Source organism: Pristis pectinata, chromosome 17 (assembly GCF_009764475.1).
Source record: "Pristis pectinata isolate sPriPec2 chromosome 17, sPriPec2.1.pri, whole genome shotgun sequence".
In the NCBI taxonomy this organism is placed as follows: domain Eukaryota; kingdom Metazoa; phylum Chordata; class Chondrichthyes; order Rhinopristiformes; family Pristidae; genus Pristis; species Pristis pectinata.
The window spans coordinates 31,887,615-31,906,089 of record NC_067421.1 but is presented as its reverse complement, the minus strand read 5'-3'; the positions used below and the strand labels follow the sequence as shown (position 1 = coordinate 31,906,089).

General features: G+C 38.6%; 1 protein-coding gene across 5 annotated transcripts in view; it reads left to right on the top strand.

Annotated features, from left to right (window-relative positions):
• The window catches only part of smtnb (smoothelin b), a 223,446-nt gene that overhangs the window by 141,246 nt on the left and 63,725 nt on the right, over positions 1–18,475 (top strand). For all 5 annotated transcript variants that reach the window (XM_052032118.1, XM_052032117.1, XM_052032116.1 and 2 more), the window contains 2 exons: positions 5,659–6,663; positions 10,913–10,971. In XM_052032118.1, the coding sequence (XP_051888078.1) occupies positions 5,659–6,663; positions 10,913–10,971 (1,064 nt within the window). The remainder of the gene's footprint in view (positions 1–5,658; positions 6,664–10,912; positions 10,972–18,475) is intronic.

Sequence of the window (18,475 nt, the reverse complement as noted above, 5' to 3'; positions counted from 1 at the left end):
TGCAAGGTTTCGTTTTGCAAAGATTGACCCACTTTTTCTGCTGTTTGACCTCTTTTCCCCTTGCTTACCATACAAAAGATGTGCACAGACTCCTTTCTTGCTTAGCCCTAAACATTTATGTTTACCTAATATCATTTTTCTAGAGATTCTTTATGTGAAAACACACATTGAAGCATGCTCCTTATGGACCCTTTCAGGGCCAAGGCCACAAGGAACTGGTTTTCTAATGCACATGTATTCAAGCATAAACCATGTGACAAGTATTGTATCTGTGATCTTACACCCACGGCAAGGTGAGATCAAAGTGTGCTATAAAATTGTTCATACTGTGAGGTGGAAGTCTCCCAATCTGTGCCCAGATCTGCATTCTCTGGATACCTGTCATCCAGCTGTTGAACCTTCCCATGGCTCAAGGAATCCAATCTTTATTCGACTTCAGAACTGTGAGAATGAACAAGAACATTAAATAGAAATATCCCTCGAATTGTTGTTTAGTCTTTTGTATATTTATGAGTAACAAAATAGGTTCACATTCAATTGTCCACATGCTAGATATCTGCCATGGAGTAAGTCCTCTTAAAAGATAAAAAACTACCATATGAGGTGTTGAATTTTCATTTGAGTAAACGTTGGCTGAACTTGATACAGTTATAAAAATGGCATAGGCATTATGTCATACCTTACCATCTGAGTCTTTAGATAATAATATTATAACCATTTAAAGTAGTATTTACTTATTAATTTTAATTTTTTTTGCTTTACTGAAACATTAACCTTGGTTTTGCTGGCACAGCCTACTACCACTACTCACCACCCACAGACACCACTCAGCTGAACTTAGATCAGCTGAATTTGGAAGCTAGATCTTGCTTGTCCAGGAAATCCTGGACTTGAACAACAAGACCCTGAGTGGTGTCTAGGCATAGTGTAGCATAATGGAGTGATGTGGGCAGGCCACAGCTGTGTCCAAATTATGAAAGTCCACTGGAGGCCTTTGACAGCTGGCAAAACTCTCCCCATATTTGCCAGTTGATAAACCTGTCAAGGTTTTTAAATCTTCCTGAATAGCTCTGACATTCGAAAATGTTTGGGGGCTATTAATAATGAAATAAGGAATTAAAAGAATGAAGTTAATTATCAAATAAAATATACATTTACTAAAAACACTTAAATAACTAAAACATGAAATAAATATCAAGACATTTTCCAAAAGTTGAAAGCCTTCTTATCTTACCTTTCTTCTCCATGACCCAGCAGTCCCCATTGAACCTCTGTAAATTTAGAGATCCTGCTCCAGGTTCAATGTGGCATAACATCCAAGAGCAGATTCCCTAATGTAACTACTTGGGAATCTCAGCAAGTGTCTGTTCATCCATTTGCCTGCTTGTGGAAGCCTGTAGTTTGGTGCAAAATTACTGGCCTTTCACAAAAAAACAGAGGCTGTTGTTACCTTTTTTCCACCCAACTCATTTTTATTTAAATTTCTTTGATATCTAATCTCTAATTTTTTTCAAGTCATGATGCTTTCTGACCATTATAGAACTTGAAAGTGAGTGCTGACTGGGCATCCTGTTCCTCAGCCTCTACATAATGCTGTTCTGCACTAGATACTATGATATGTGAGATAGTGGCATGGGAATATTTCTCCCAGCATATTAAAGATGCAGAATTATGGTAACATACAACATTAAATTAAAGTTCGTTTCCTGGCACACCCTGCTCCATTTCACTCCTGAACCAACATGAATGCATTTCATGGTGTTTTATAATTGTGCATGCCTTGGATATTTTGTTGATTATTTAATTGTGTCATTCAGCAGTAAAGAATTCAAAAATTATCCTGATTATGGGAAGGGAGAAGAGAACAGTTTCTATTCACTAGATAAATTGTATTCCATAACTTAGTATCCTGCCCATCAATGACATCTTCACTCACATCAAGGGAATGGTTTCTTAGGGGCAGTGACATGTGCATTTTGAACAGTTATTTTTAGAAAACATCGACCTATAAATTAGCGGGGTGGATATAACAGCCAAACACTTAACATTAAACATTTGATCATTAATATCATCAACTTTCATTTCTAGGTTAAAGCTGATGACACTGAGCTATACCTCACTACCACCTCTCTTGAACACTTTACCCTCTAATATGTCTATTTTTTTTACCTGACCTCAAGTATTAGATAAGCAGGAATTCTCTTCAACTAAGTAATAGGAAGATTAAAGCCATTGCCTTTGCCATTGTTTTGATGAAAAATGATCGATCTGAAAGGTTAACTCTGTTTTTCTCTCTCGCTGCCTGATCTGTTGAGTATTTCCAGCTTTTTGTGTTTTTTATTTCAGGTTCTGAGTATTTGCAATATTTTACTTCTGGATCATTGTCTTTAGTCTGTTATAAACTCCATTCTCTAGCCACCTATCCAATACTCTCAATTCCGAGCAACTGCAAAAGGACCAAACTGTTTGCAACCTTCAAGTCATATTTGGCCCTAAGTTACACTTCAAACTATAAAACTGTGCCTTCACTTAGATTATTTATTTTCACCATTGCCCATTCTGCACTTGCCTCAGTTCATCTGCTACTGAAATTTTCAGTTCCTTTACTGTTTCTTGATTATAACTGTGCACTTTTGGCTCACTTATCTTGACCGGTTTATTCTGTGGAGATTTATCATATTTTCCTGCAGGTTAGGATATACCCTGTTAGGGACTTGAATGTGATTAATATCCTATATTTGTTATTATTATTTATAATCATATAAAATAATAATATTAACAATATTGTCATATTACTTTTCTTCCCGCTAGTCCTCTGTTCTAGTGGCAATTGACTAATTATTTAGGTACTGTTGCATGGGTATACCCATATGAGACTTTATTCAAATATTCTGTGTCCCTTCACATCACAGTCAACCTGACTTACTTCTTGATATGCATTTCCATTAGATATCATTGGATAATAATAAGGGATTTCAATTTTAGCTATTTTTTCACATTTCCCATGAGATTACATGCATTGTGCGATTCACTTAAAGGACAGTGGGTCTTTGCTATTTGTTATTATTGTACATTTTCATAAATTAGTTGATCTCAATTTTGACATAACCAGTAGGCATTACTGAACAGTAGTTAAGAATGTGAAACCTGCCTTTTTTTCTCACCAATTCTTTGTTCAGTGCACTAATTACAATTTCTGTTATATAAAATATAAACAGAAAATGTTGAAGAAACTCAGCAGATCAGCCAGCATCTGTGTTAAGAGCAACAATTAATGCTTCAGGTCAAAGATCCTTTATAAGAATTGAGAAAGAGAGAAAACAAGTTAGTCTAGGTAACACAGAAAGTCGGGTAGAGCAGTGGATGAAACAAAGGGAATTTCTGGGATGGGATGAAGTGATGTCACCATTAAATAGACAGTTAAACTCCTTTGTGTGATGTGTTACTAATGTTGTGAGGTCTGTGGAATGTTGTATAGTCTGGCCTACTGGGACATGCCCCGAAGGCCAGGATATACAAATGAAAGAAAAATAGAGAACAGATTGGCAGGCAAAAAAAGGCCAGTCCTGATACAAACAGGAAAGAAAAAGAGATAGCTGGAGATGTAAGAGACTGCAGATGCTGGAATCTGGAGCAACAAACAAAATGCTAGAGGAATTTAGCAGATTGAACAGCATCTGTAAAGGGAAATGGACAGTCAATATTTCGGGGTGAGACCTTTCATCTAGACTGAAAGCTAGAGGGGAGATAGCCAGTATAAAGAGTGGAGGGGAAGGGGTGGAGCAAGAGCTGGGAAGTGAGAGGTGCATCCAGATGAGGAGGGGTCCATAGACTGATGGACAAGGGAAGAGTGGAAATGGTGACACAGGCTGGGAAGTAATAGGTGGAGGCAACAAAGGGTTGCAGATGGTGGAATCTGATAGGAAAGGAAGGTGGAGCAATGAACCAAATAAGCGAGGTGGGGTGGGCAAAAGAGAATTCAATATTGAGTCCTGCAGGCTGCAGTGCTGAGGTGCAAAAGATGAGGTGTTATTCTTACATTGGGCCTCATTTTAACTGTGCAGGAGGCCACAGATGGAGAGGTCAGTCAGGATGGGGAATTAAATTGGGAGGCAACCAGAAGCTCAGGGTTACAGAACGCAGGTGCTCCACAAAGCGATTGCCCAATCTGCATTTGGTTTGTCCACTGCAGAGGAGGTCACATTGTGAACACCAAATGCAGTGCACCAGATTGGAAGGAGTGCAAGTGAGTAGCTGCTTGGCCTGGAAAAACTGTTTAGGTCCCTGGATTGTGGGAAGGGAAGTGGTGAAAGAACAGGTATTCCACTTCCTCTGGTTGCATGGGAAAGTGCCATACAATGGGGAGTAGTAGGCAGGGATGGAAGAATGGAACAGGGAGGCAAGAAGGGAGCTGGAGTGGAGGAGAATATACACCTGGTGGAGGAATCTTATGGAGACTGGTGGGGTGGAAGGTGAGGCCCAGAGGAACTCTGCTTTTGCTCAATCCAGGAGGAGAAGGGGCGAGAACAGAGGTGCGGGTAGCAGATGAGATGCAGTCAATGGCTCTGTCCACTTTGGTATCCTTACAGATAGCAGCTATCTGACCACAGGCCAGGAATAAAACCGTGGGTGTTCTTAGTTCCACCCTTGTCACAATGATAGCACTCACACTTCTAGATCAAGTCACACCTCACTGCAGGTGAACTGGACTAACACTTTAGTCTATTACTGAGAGAGTGGTGCATTGTCAAATGAGAATCGCTGCATTCTTTGAGATGTAAAAGATCCCAATGTAGAATTGTATTCATTCTTTCTAAATGGTGCTGTCCCATTACATCTATTGCCATATTACAGAGGTGGTTTAGGAATATTATCAAAAGAAAATTTTAATTATTTCCACAATATCATGCACTTCTTTCTCTACGCAATGACACAGTCTTGCAGTAAACCTGTTCTTAGATCACTGAGATACTTATGGAGGCTCTTTATTGTTTAATTCCCCATAATTGAAATCATCTCCATCTCCCAGTTGATACTTGTATGATCTTCCCCCTCTCTATCTTTACTGCACTCAAATCCCCTCTTCCTCCTCTCTCCAGATCAGAGAAACTCTCCCATGTTTTTATTGCCAGAGTTTGTTTAGATCTGACCTGATATAACTGGTTCCTTACTGGATGTTACTAGTCCCCTTCAGGATTGATTGCTGAACTTTAAGTGTGGATTCCCATATTCAGCAAAAAATCAAGTCTTGGAACAAATTATGCAAGTTGGCAGTGGCACGAGACAAATATCAGTGAATAGAGAATTGAGCTCAATGACTTTAAAGCCAGTACCCTTAGGCATTTCATACTGTAATCTGTTGAGATTTCCAGGATAAGGTAAAAAAATGTGATATTTGCAGATATAGTGCATTGGTGACTTGCTGTCTCCCGCAGATCCAATAAACTTAATGAATTGATTAATGGAAAGAATGTTCATGTGCTAAAAGGCAATCATGTTCCATTCCATACATAGATTTCCAGTTATTTGATTATTAAAAAATACATATTTGCAGATAGATTAATTTATCTATAAGATAAATGACACAGTGGTAGACAATTACCTATAGTCTTCTTGTGCTCCTTAATGGCTTGTCTTCATCCTGTGCTTTATTTTCAGAAACAGCCATTGATACTTGCTTGAACGGCTCACTTTTCAGGAGAACTAACTCTGTACGAGACAGAATGAAGAAGTTTACTGTGGACTTGTCCAACCAATCTGCTGAACTTGGTACAAACTTCTCCACTCAGAAGAGAAAACAGCTGAATGAAAACAGAGGCAGCAGAATTTTGCAGCAGCAGCAGCCATTATCAGGCAGCCCCACACCGAAGATTAAAGAATCTGTAACTTCAGGCTTAGAAGTGTCTTTAAAAGGGAGCTCTGTTGATCTTAGGAATATGCAGGAAGTGGACAAATCTACAGAAAAAACAGATAAACACGCAGAGTACTTACTGTCCAGTAGAAATAAAAAACCCGTGGGCTCAAATAAAAAAAATGGATTAGAACGTAATAGGTCAACATCACTGAGAGATAGTTTGTTCAACTCTGAACAAGTGGATGGAAAGGATTCACCAAAATCTGTTAATAGGTTGACTTATAGCACTGCCAAATTCAACTTTACAACTCCTGAGGTACAACCCCAGGGCTGCTCCAGGGAAACATCTTCCTCAGTTTCTTCTGAGAGCTTAAGTCATCCAATTGCATCTAGAGTTACTGTAGATGGATCAAGTAAGTCAATATCACCCTTGTCTTTTGAGAAGGATTGCAATAAGAAATCTCTCACACAGAAAACTGCTACTGATAAATCATACATCAAGACTCCAGGGAGGAGCAACATAAGCAAATCACAAACATACCAGCCTGCGTCAGAGAAGGACTCCAGTAAAACCCATACAGGCAGCTCAGTGCACTTAGAACAACCCAGATCTGCTCAACCCTCAGATCCTCCTGCTACACCAAACAGACATTTTCAACAAAGCTTTTCCAGACAATCTGAGGAAGAAAAGCAACTGAACAACAACGAAAACAACATGAAGACACTCATGACAATTGAAATTAAGGATGGAAGGAACCCTGAACTTGTTACTACAAGGATCTCTGGCACACCTTCCTCACAGAGGGGAGGTATGTACATTTGGGGGCACCTAGTTGCTTAAAGAAAGGGAGCATATCTCCATCTCACAATAGTTTAATCATTTCACTGTTCCACAAAGAATTTATATTAACATCTGTTTATTTTTTAAACTGCATTGGTTTGTATGTGATACTGAATTTTTATTAAACAGTGCATGGCTTTTCTGTGCTAGTGATGAGTCATGGCCCCCTTTGGTGATTTTACAAGAAACTTTCTGAGTGAGGTGATTTGCAGAAGTATTAAATACTTGTGATCTGAGAAATTTGAAGTAAAACAGACTTGTCTCCCAGGTCCACATAAAATATTGTTAGCACATTGTATGACGTACTTCAGATGTGAGGCAGGATTCTGAGTTTTGGCATGCACAAGTCACAGATAAGTCTGTCTGCACTAATACATTTTCTTGCATATGTTACTGGATATTTAACTGTAGAGTTTGTTTTGTTTCCTCTCTCCACCCTATCCTTGGTGTTGAGGTCATTTGTGTGTTTACACGATTACCTCGCTAAATCTGCTCAGACTTTACATTATTTTGTGTTGATATTTTGATTTTTTAAAAAATTTTTACCCAAATTTTTGCAGCTTACTGAGACATTCAAAATCAGCAAACAAATTGTTCCCTGGATACACATCTTCCAATAAGGGCACATGTGCTTAAAAATCCTTGATTAGGACACACATTTTTATTCTCCAAGAGGAAAATGGATGGATATATATATTTTTTAAAGCTACCAAAAATGTTACTTATCTCTGTTCTAGGATTGGTTTGGTTTGGATCTTACAAAGGCTACCAAGTAAGAAAAGAGGTTGCTAGTGGTCATGTGACAGCATGAGGCAAATGCACTTTTATGCAGAGAATAAAGAGTGTTTGTTTCTGTCTCCAGCAATAACTTCTCATTCTGACAGTTATCTCTCCATTTCTAAATAGCCCTTTCCTGTTGTCCATATCCTGTCCCTTATTGGTATCATTTGTGACAGACTTCCATTTTTGACAGGCAGCTCCAGCTCTTCATCTTTCTTCAGCTTTCACTAACTTTATTTTGGTCTCTGTGTGTGACAGGCAGTTTGGAAAGCCACAGTTTCTTAGAATTGGAATTGGTTTATTATTGTCATATGTACTGAGATACAGTGAAAAGCATTTGTTTGCATGCCATCCAGACAGATTATTCCATACATAAACACATCGAGGTAGTAAAAAGGAAAACAGAATGCAGAATATAGTGTTACAGTTACAGAGAAAGTGCAGTGCACATAGACAAGTAAAGTGCAAGGGCCACAGCAAGATAGATTGGGAAATCAAGAGTACTTCTTTTAGCATATGCGAGGTCTATTCAAGAACCCGATAACAGCAGGATAGGAGCTGTCCTTGAGCCTGGAGGGGAGAGAAGAGAGAATGACCAGGGTGGGAAGGGTCCTTGATTATGTTGGCTGCTTTCCCAAGGCAGCAGAAAGTGTAGAAGCATGCAGTGAAGGGGAGGCTGGTTTGCATGATGGATTAGGCTGTTTCTACTATCTAAATGTTGGGAAATTATTGTCTTCAAACCCTATTTCTACTGATTCCACCCACTTCTCTGTATCTGGTTGAAGCCCATTCAACCCCAAACTAAGCTATTCATCTCTTTTCTCCATTACTTAAACCACTTTCTTCCATTTCAATATTATCATCTAATTTAGCCCATACTTAAGTTCATTGGTCTCAGGAACCTTCAACTGTGGTGATGATTGGGTTTAATGGCATGTCCTTACGCTGCAAATCCTGTTCCTTTGTTATCTCTGATTGCCATTGTTACATTACTCCTCCTGCACACTCTCTCCTTTTCCATTGATTTCAGCTCATTAAAAGTTTGGATACCCACATCCTGTTCACCACCAAAATCCACCATTAGTCAGCTTCGGAGGAATCACTTTATTTGTGATAAAAATCACTATCACAAATTTTTACACAGTTAAACTACCAGTGCATGCTTTTCATTAGGGTTTATCAAATAACAACGAAGAGTGCAAATGTAATGTAAAAGTCATGCATTTAAACATAAAAATGAAAATTATAAATTTGAGATGTTGTGTCATTAGAAGTCAGTTTAGTAGTACTTTCCTATCTGTGTAAGCTCCTCCAGACCTACGCCTTCCTGAATACGTTCTTCCTTTGACCTGTGGATCCCTTTCAAGCCACCATTGTAGAACATGGGTTTTGTCACCTAAGATAAGATTTCTTTATTAGTCACATGTACATCAAAACACAGTGAAATGCATCTTTACATAGAGTGTTCTGGGGCAGCCCGCAACTGTCGCCACGCTTTCGGTGCCAACCTAGCATGCCCACAACTTCCTAACCTGTACGTCTTTGGAATGTGGGAGGAAACCGGAGCACCTGGAAGAAACCCACGCAAACACGGGGAGAACGTACAAACGTACAAACCTGTGATCTATATTGGTTTTATTCTCTTTCTTAGCACCTCTACCAGCTTATCTTTTAAGACCATCTTTGAAACCCACCTCTATAATTAGGAGGGAAACCTTTTGAATCTTCTTTGACTCTTATACATATTTTTGATTGTGTACCTGTGAAGTTCTTTGGCACATCTTTCTACTATAAAGGCATCATATAATTGCAAGGTTTCTTTTAACATTCTGTTGAATGTTTTCTGAAACATAATTGAACTGAATGCAATAAGAGGTTTGCAGGAAGATTTCAGACACTAAATAATATAATCAAATGAGACCTGATTTCTTTTACTTCCCTGTAAAGGCACTGACAGTCACTGGTTTAGGTCATTCCCACTTTCCTTTCATATCTTTTGATATGCTTAAATGTCTGGTATCGTTATTTAAGTAAACTGTCCATTTTATAATTTGTCCTTTTTCTGTCAATTTACCTTCAAAAACAAAGGCTTTTACATGAAGTATTTAACTTTAACTCCCAGAAGTGAAGAAATACTTAGTAAAATTTCTATCCTAAAATATAAATATGAAAATAGTGTAGTATCTAATGTAACTGGTCGCTGTTGCTGTATTGATTTTTGGTTTAAATAATTATAAACTGAAGATAGAACTGCCGACATATACAGAACCAATGCTAACCTAAGCCTCCTGGTGTGTGTGTGAATTTTATTCCCAAATGGCAAGAGACATTTGAGACACTAACCAGAAGTTAACATGTTATCTGGTTAAAATAAAAGCAGAAACAACATGTTTGCATACTGATAAACATTTACAATTAAATGTTTTTGTGTCTAAAATTGCGTCTCTGGAATGGAGTGGCTTAGTTATGAAGAGAGATTGGATTGGGTGGGATTGTTATCACTGAAGTGCAGGAGGCTGAGGGGTGACTTTACAAATGTTTATAAAATCATGAGGGGTAGATAATCATAGTCTTTTTCCTCGAGTAGGGGAGTTTAAAACTAGACGGTATAGGTTTAAGGTGAGAGGAAAAAGATTTAAAAGGGATCTGAAGGGCAAGTTTTTCACACAGCAGGTGGAACAAGCTGCCAGAGGAAATGGTCGAGGCAGGCACATGGATAGCCTTGTGGATAGAAAAGGTTTAGAGGGATATGAGCCAAATGCTGGTAGATAGAATTAGATTCATTAGGCATCTTGGTTGGCATGGACAAGTTGGGCCGAAGGGCCTGTTCCTGTGCTGTATAACTATGAATCTATGAATAACTGGGTAGAAAAAGTGAGAAATGAGACAACAGCAACTGATAAAGAAAAAACATTTCAAGGTACTGAACAAAGGGATAAATTGACAAAAATGACATAGAGGTAAACAAGGGATATAAAGAATAACCAGACTGACAGCTGTTAAGAAGGATATTAACGTGAAATGCAGAGGCAGAGAGTTTTAGGTAGTAATTCCAGACTTCAGAGCCTAGATCTTTGACGATACATTCACCAAAAAATAGGATAAAATGAGGAAAGTTGCATGCATCCACATGTTATGAATGACACCGTTAAGGAGGGCATTCAGCCCAGCATGCTGGCTCTTTGAAAGATCTATACAGGTCATCACACTCCCCTGCAGTTTCTCCATCGCTTGTATATCTTCCACTCAGTATTAAAATTGTACATAGACTGTAGCTGTGAAATCTTTTTGAAAAAATTTTCAAACAGATATCTTTGTTTAACAATTTGTTGTTTAGATATAATCACTAAATTGCAATCTGTATTATTGAGGATTATTTGATTAGTATTGTAATTTCACCAGTAACAGTTGGTTAAAGTCATCCATTTTTTCTTCAGAGCTGACATTTGGTTTGAGAGCAACACCATTCAAAATGTTGGGACCAGGCGGCATCATGGTAAGCTTTGCATTGCTTTTACTGATAAGTGTAATGCATAGTTCATTATGGAGTTGAATAATAAATATTAGAAAGCAGATTGGGGCCAGAATTAGTAAATTCTGGTTTCATTCTCATGATCAATCTTAATTATTAATTCTCAGTTTTGGTTGTGTCACTGTTGAGGAGGGTGTAATCCAAGAGTTCTATTAGCAAAGGGTATTTCACACACTCTGGTACAAATCAACTGCCTGACTTTAGTTGTGTATGGAGTATGGAAGTTGGCCAGTCTCCAACAGACAAGTATGAGCAACAAAATTATTCAGGTTGACAGTAAAGATTTCTGATGCCATCTGAACCCTGATGAGAAGAGGACAGTCATTCATGCATGCACTTTCTCCAGTGTTCTTTTTGAACAGACAAATTTATGCCAACCATTAAATCATTTTCTGAAGACTGACCTTATCAATTTAATTCTTGCGGTTAATGACCAGCTATATGAAGACAAATAATGTCAAACGCAATTGTTTGAGCAATTTGTGAATGACTTGTAAAAGTATCTATGAATACTTCTCTTCAGTATTCACCAAGGAGAGGGGTCTTGATGGCGCTGAGGACAGTGTTGGTATGGGTAATGTTCTAGAGTACGTAGATATCAAGAGAGAGGATGTGTTGGAGCTGTTAGAAAATATTAGGACAGATAAGTCCCCGGGGCCTGATGGAATATTCCCCAGGCTGCTTTGGGAGTCAAGGGAGGAGATTGCTGAACCGTTGGCTAGGATCTTTGAGTACTTGTTGTCCACAGGGGTGGTACCAGAGGATTGGAGGGTGGCGAATGTTGTCCCCTTATTCAAAAAAGGTAGTAGGGATAATCCAGGGAATTACAGACCGGTGAGCCTTACGTCTGTGGTGGGTAAGCTGCTAGAAAGGATTCTAAGAGATAGGATCTATGATCATTTAGAGAATCATGGACTGATTAGGGACAGCCAGCATGGATTTGTGAAGGGAAGATCTTGCCTCACTAGCCTGATAGGGTTCTTTGAGGAGGTGACCAGGAAGATTGATGAGGGTAGTGTAGTAGATGTGGTCTACATGGATTTTAGTAAGGTGTTTGACAGGGTTCTGCATGGTAGGCTTCTTCGGAAGATCAGAGGCCAAGGAATCCAGGGAGGCTTGGCCATGTGGATTCAGAATTGGCTTGCCTGTAGAAAGCAGAGGGTTGTGGTTGAGGGAGTGCATTCGGATTGGAGGGCTATGACTAGTGGTGTCCCACGGGGATCGGTTCTGGGACCTCTACTTTTTGTGATATTTATTAATGACTTAGATGAAGGGGTGGAAGGGTGGGTTAGCAAGTTTGCAGATGACACAAAAATCGGTGGTGTTGTGGATAGTGTGGAGGGCTGTCGAAGCTTACAGAAGGATATTGATAGGATGCAGAGCTGGGCTGACAAGTGGCAGATGGAGTTCAATCCAGAGAAGTGTGAGGTGGTACACTTTGGAAGGACAAACTCCAAGGCGGAATACAAGTAAATGGCAGGATTCTGGGCAGTGTAGAGGAGCAGAGGGATCTGGGGGTTCATATCCACAGATCCCTGAAAATTGCCACACAGGTGGATAGGGTAGTTAAGAAAGCTTATGGGATGTTAGCTTTCATAAGTCGTGGGATCGAGTTTAAGAGCCGCGAAGTAATGATGCAGCTTTACAAAACTCTGGTTAGACCACACTTAGAGTACTGTGTCCAGTTCTGGTCGCATCATTATAGGAAGGATGTGGAGGCGTTGGAAAGGGTGCAGAGGAGATTTACCAGGATGCTGCCTGGATTAGAGAGTATGGATTATGAGCAGAGACTAAAAGAGCTAGGGCTTTACTCATTGGAGAGAAGGAGGATGAGGGGAGACATGATAGAGGTATACAAGATATTGAGAGGAATAGATAGAGTGGACAGCCAGCGCCTCTTTCTCGGGGCACCAATGCTCAACACAAGAGGGCATGGCTTTAAGGTAATGGGTGGGAAGTTCAAGGGAGACATCAGAGGGGGGTTTTTCACCCAGAGAGTGGTTAGTGCATGGAATACGCTGCCTGGGGTGGTGGTGGAGGCTGATACGTTGGTCAAGTTCAAGAGATTGTTAGATAAGCATATGGAGGAATTTAAGATAGAGGGATATGTGGGAGGAAGGGGTTAGATAGTCTTAGGAGTGGTTTGAAGGTCGGCACAACATGGTGGGCCAAAGGGCTTGTATTGTGCTGTATTGTTCTATGGTTCTATGGTAATAGTGTAATTTAGTAGGATGTTTTTCTCCAATGCCTTGTGAACATAGTATAAAATGCCATTAATTAAGTACATTTGGAATGTTACTTTATTTTAAAGGTGTAGTTTTTTGCTCATATTCAATTACAAATAGAAACATTCTACCACAAACACTCTGGGCATGTTGTTTATATCTTGCTTTGCTCGCAGTCCAAACTTAACTGATTATACCACAGTACTTAAAGTGTTTTCTGTCAATCTTAGGAAGAGAGTGAATGCTAGGATTTAACAAATTACGGAGAGCAGATATGCAAAACACTGAGAGAAAAAATAAAAGATAAAAATAAATTTCATAATCAATTAAAGCAGTACACTTTTTCCCACAGAGTTGCTTTTATATTGCACTGGGTACTGCGGAAGACTGATTAAAACTAGAGATTGGGACTAGAAAAGAGATCACATGATTAGAAATAGCCTGAAGAGGTATGTGTGGGGGTATCCCAGAAGTTCTTTTGTACATGAGGCATTATGTACAATAGAGCAGTCTTTGGATGTTTAAAAGAACACAAAGTTCTTTCATTCATTGCAGAGCTTACAGAGGAATTCATTTGGTTTGGAAATTATTTGGGTTAGCGAGGACTGGGGAAGTAGAGCAGGTCGGAGTGAATAAAGAGGATCAAAGGAAAATGAGGGTGGATTGGGGAGTAAGAAAATCTGGAGGGAGGATTGAGTGCGGTGGAGGGGATTTAAGTGAGTAGAGAGGACCAGGGGTATAATGAAAAAGCTGATCTGGCAGAGCAATATGGGTCAATTGGGAAGGTGATTGTAAACCTGAATACATTGGCACTGAGAGGATTTGAGGTGGTTGGAGTAATCACTAAGTAAACACCTGAAGGAGCAACTACCTGGAAGAAGATCGATGCTTTGGACTCTCTGGCAACATTAGGCCCAGGAAGAATTGGATTTCTTTAATTAATCCTGACATTAAGGCCTGCTTAAGTGCATGAAGTCCACATCATTTATGGCTTCATATGGAGAGGACAACTGTGCACAATATATATCAAAATTTGATGCTTCGTTGTGTGCCTAGTGGCCATTGTGCATCTGTTTGTCATCTACGTGGAAGGCCTGGAACAAAAATACGTAAGTGTACAACTGGAGCACCAAGTAGCAATTATGTTTCGCAATCTGGTTTTTACTAAAGTTGTTACATATAGTGCTCAAAGATATTGCAATATATAGTAGAATTTCTCATCTCATATATCTTCCCAGACACTGATTTCAGTAAATCCAGTCAGTTTACTTGCTCTGGCCACAAGCTGTCCAATAGGGCAGTTCATTAGTAGTTAGCTGCATTAACCTGTTACTCTAACTGGGAAAGGAGTGTCTCCCATTATCTCCAACTCTAACTTGAGAACTTTTGACATTAAGGTTTATTCTCTTCTTTCTTACAAAGTTGATACAACCTACTCTTATCAACAAGGTAACTTGTGCCAACAAGTAAGAAAAAAGTTCTGCATTTGTATAGTACCTTTCACACATGCAAATCATCTCATTGAAGTACTTCTGAAGTGTATTCACCTTTGTAAGATAGAAAATCAGGCAGCCAAATTGCCCACAGCAAGTTCCCACAAATATGATTATTTACTTTAATAACATTGGTTGAAGCTAAATATTGATCTGGGGATAAGGCCATTCCCCTGCCCTTCTTTGAAGAAATGCCATAGGATCTCTTATATTCAGCTAAACTGCCAAGGTATGTCTGTTTACTTTCTCATCCAAAGGCATCATGTCTGATAATGCAGTGTTTGCTCATTAATTGAAAAGCAAAAAACTAAAGGTGCTGGAAATCTGAAACGGAAACAAATTGCTGGGAGTACTTAGCATGTCAGGCAGTATCTGTGGAGAGAGAAACAGAGTTAACATTTTAATTTAACTTGTCCTAGTTCTGATGATCTTTCAAAAGAATGAGAAAAAGTCAGTAAACAACATGTTTTTAGTTACATAGAAGGGAAAGGGATGGACAGAACAAAAGGAATGTCTGTGATAGGGTGGAGATCAAATGAAATCAGATGCACAGTGGGGTTGGTGAGGGCTTGTTAACTACAGCTTACTTGTCTGGAGGAGATATAGTTAAATGGAGATGAATGAGAACAGGTGAGAGGGAAAGAAACAATTCTGGAGCCATGATACACAGAACATTTCTGTTTCTGGAAATCTGAAGTAAAAGAAATTGGTGGAAAAGTCCAGCAGGTAAGATACAAACTGTGGAGAGAGAAAAACTGAGTTAACAATTAACAGTTAACAATTAATGGCAGGTCAATGACTTGTCAGCCAAATGGGACAGTTCTGACAGTGACAAGGTTGAATTCACTGTGTCCTAAGGGCCATATAGTGCCATGATGAAGGATGAGATGTAGTTCCTTGAGTTTGTGTTGGTCTCTGTTGGAACAGTGTAAAAAGAAAACCAAAAGGAAAGAGATTAGGCTAGGAGTGGGATGGACAATTAAATTGACAGGTAACTGGAAGCTCAGGATCACCCTTGCGAATTGAATGGAGGTATTCTGCTTTTGGTTTCTCCAATGTAGGGGAGATCACTTGCACTTCTTTCAATTTAGTATACTGCATTCAGTGCTCATAATGAGATAGTCTTGCCCAAAGGCTCAATGTCAATGAGAAGCCAGCATACAAGCTTGCACATTCCATGACTCAGTCTATTACTGTCTATTGTGATTGTTTATTTCCTTGTCTAGGGTAAAAGTGATTCTCCAAAGGATTAGTTATCTTTTTTCATATTTAATATGATTTAAGTAGGGCTTGTGACTGGCCCAAGTGCTGTGCAAATAATGGAATCCATGTGTGACCAGGTGTGACTTTGTTTTGTGTTTCCTAAAATAAGTCTTAAGGTCATACTTCTATCCCCAAACAAAGCACTCATTTAAATCTGTAGATTAAGATGTTCAGAAACTTTGTAAAATAAGATCTCCCAGAGAACAAGCTAACTAATCTTTTGCGTTGTGTGGCACAAAGCCAAATAGAATAGAAACTATGCAGCTCTGGAATGCTCTACTTTAACAAAGCATTGCAAATTTTATTTTAAATATACTCTTAGATATACAATAGAAACATTTCACAGCACTCTGCCTTAAAATGCAAGGAATATTATGCAGACAAATACTGCAGCTATCTTGTGATCATCAAGAACCTACAAATCAATGACAATCTTATCTGTTTTAATTGCTGACGGTGGATTATTGCTCAACATGTCTGGAGAGCTTATTGTACTTATTTAATGGGAAATTTTATGTGGAACTGAATCATGGAACACACAAAGGATCTTGGTTAATGTCTCAAGCTTCAGTAATACTGTGCAGTATCAATCTAAGGATCATTTCTTCCAATAAATGTCAGATGTGTTTAGCTGTGAGCTGAAGGTCTAGTCATTGAGCTGAAGGTCACTTGGATAATTTCACAATCTAATACCTAAAAATTGGAGTTCACCTCCTTGTGCTACATATAGAGCTAATCCCCCCTCTGTCTCCTGAGAAAAATTGTGAAATTATCCAAAAATATGTCAGAATTAATATTATGGTGTTTAGTATGCTGCTTCATGCACTGAAACGGGATCTTAGCCGTTCTCATCAAGACTAAATACAAAGTTAGAGCTGCTGCATCATTGCCACAGTGATCACTGGGAAACAAGTCAGTGATTAAAGAACAGTCTCAGTACAGCAGCAGAAAAGGTTTCCCTAGAGTTGAGGGAAACATGGGTGAGGGGGGTACATGGCACTTTTCGGTGTGTACGGGCACGCCTCATTCCCATCCCAACTCAATGAACTGTCTCAATCAGCTTCAGTGCTGCAAATGGCCCCAAGGCATTGCAACCTGCAGCTTTAACTCCACACATAGCAAAAAGGCAAGTAGTAATTCAAATCCTATGGATAGTTGGTATACAGTTGAATTTATAACAATTACAAGATTACTAATTTTGAAAAAAACATTTTTGATATTCAGTGGCAGATTGATTGAATCTGGGAGCTAAGTTAAGACAAGCTTTGTGGCTATCTTTTTCCTTTCTGCTTCTTTGCTTCCATGCTTAATCTGTGAATGTGCTACTTGTGCATTTTTTTTCTTTCTTTGGCATCAAAAGTTATGTGAAGCCCAGGCAATTATGATGCAATTATCTCTGAGATTAATCTCAAAGAGACAGATAAAAGATTTTCTTTGAAGTTCAGGTATGTTTTTTTTCCAATGAAATGTGACTAGATTATCCAATTAGATCATTTATCTGTTACTTCTAAAGATTATATTTGATAAGTTTCCAAAATATAATACCATGGGAAATCTAGTAGTGAACATATGAAATTACTGAATTGGCCATGCCTCCTCCAGTCCTTTTAAATCCACCTAGCATTAGTTACTCATACCCATTATTGTCTACCTGTTTTATGTTGAATTTTTTTGATAATTTATTTAAAAGAAGAAAAGGAACCTGCATTCCTATAGTATTGTTCATGCCCTCAAAGTTCTAAAGCTTTTCACTGCCAATTTGGCATTAGCTAATCATTATTGTAACACAGAGTAAGGCAGCAACCAATTTATGCATAGTAAGATATCGACAATAAGAAAATTAACCAGATTATTTGTTATATTGATGTTGGTTGAGGAATTAAGTATAAATTTTGATGCACAATAATCAACAAGGCAAGATGAGTTTTTAATGCTGTGTCCTGGTTCGCTAGAGACTTGTTGATGGCAGTATGGCTTCTCAGGCTGTAGTATTCTGGGTATAATCTTGTTAGCTAATTAAACTATTAGTGCTTCATTCTGGACTGTCAGATTTCCACACAGGTTTGTGTTTTGTCAGTTCATTGGAAAGTCGAAATTGGGTTAGAGCTTTCAGTTAGAGAAGATAACAGGTAATGTACTTTTTTTAATAGCCTTTAACAATTTGTATATAATTGGAGTAGAAGTGAAGTGGTCTTGTACTGTAGGGTAAGAATTCTCATTCAAGTGGATTAAGAAATTTCAGTCAATCTGAATTTATACTTAATTATAGATAGTTAACATCAGTAACTTTATTTGTGATCTGAAGGAAAACTTTACTCAAACACTTTACCAAGAAACGTTAAAATCTGATTCAGTTGTCCAAAAGTTTTAATGTTTGGATTATAAGTGTATAACAATGTATCAAAATAATTTAATTGAAGAAGACCATGTAAAATTGCATTTTGAAAACCATTTTTGTTAGATGTCCATTTTGAACGTGGTTTGTCA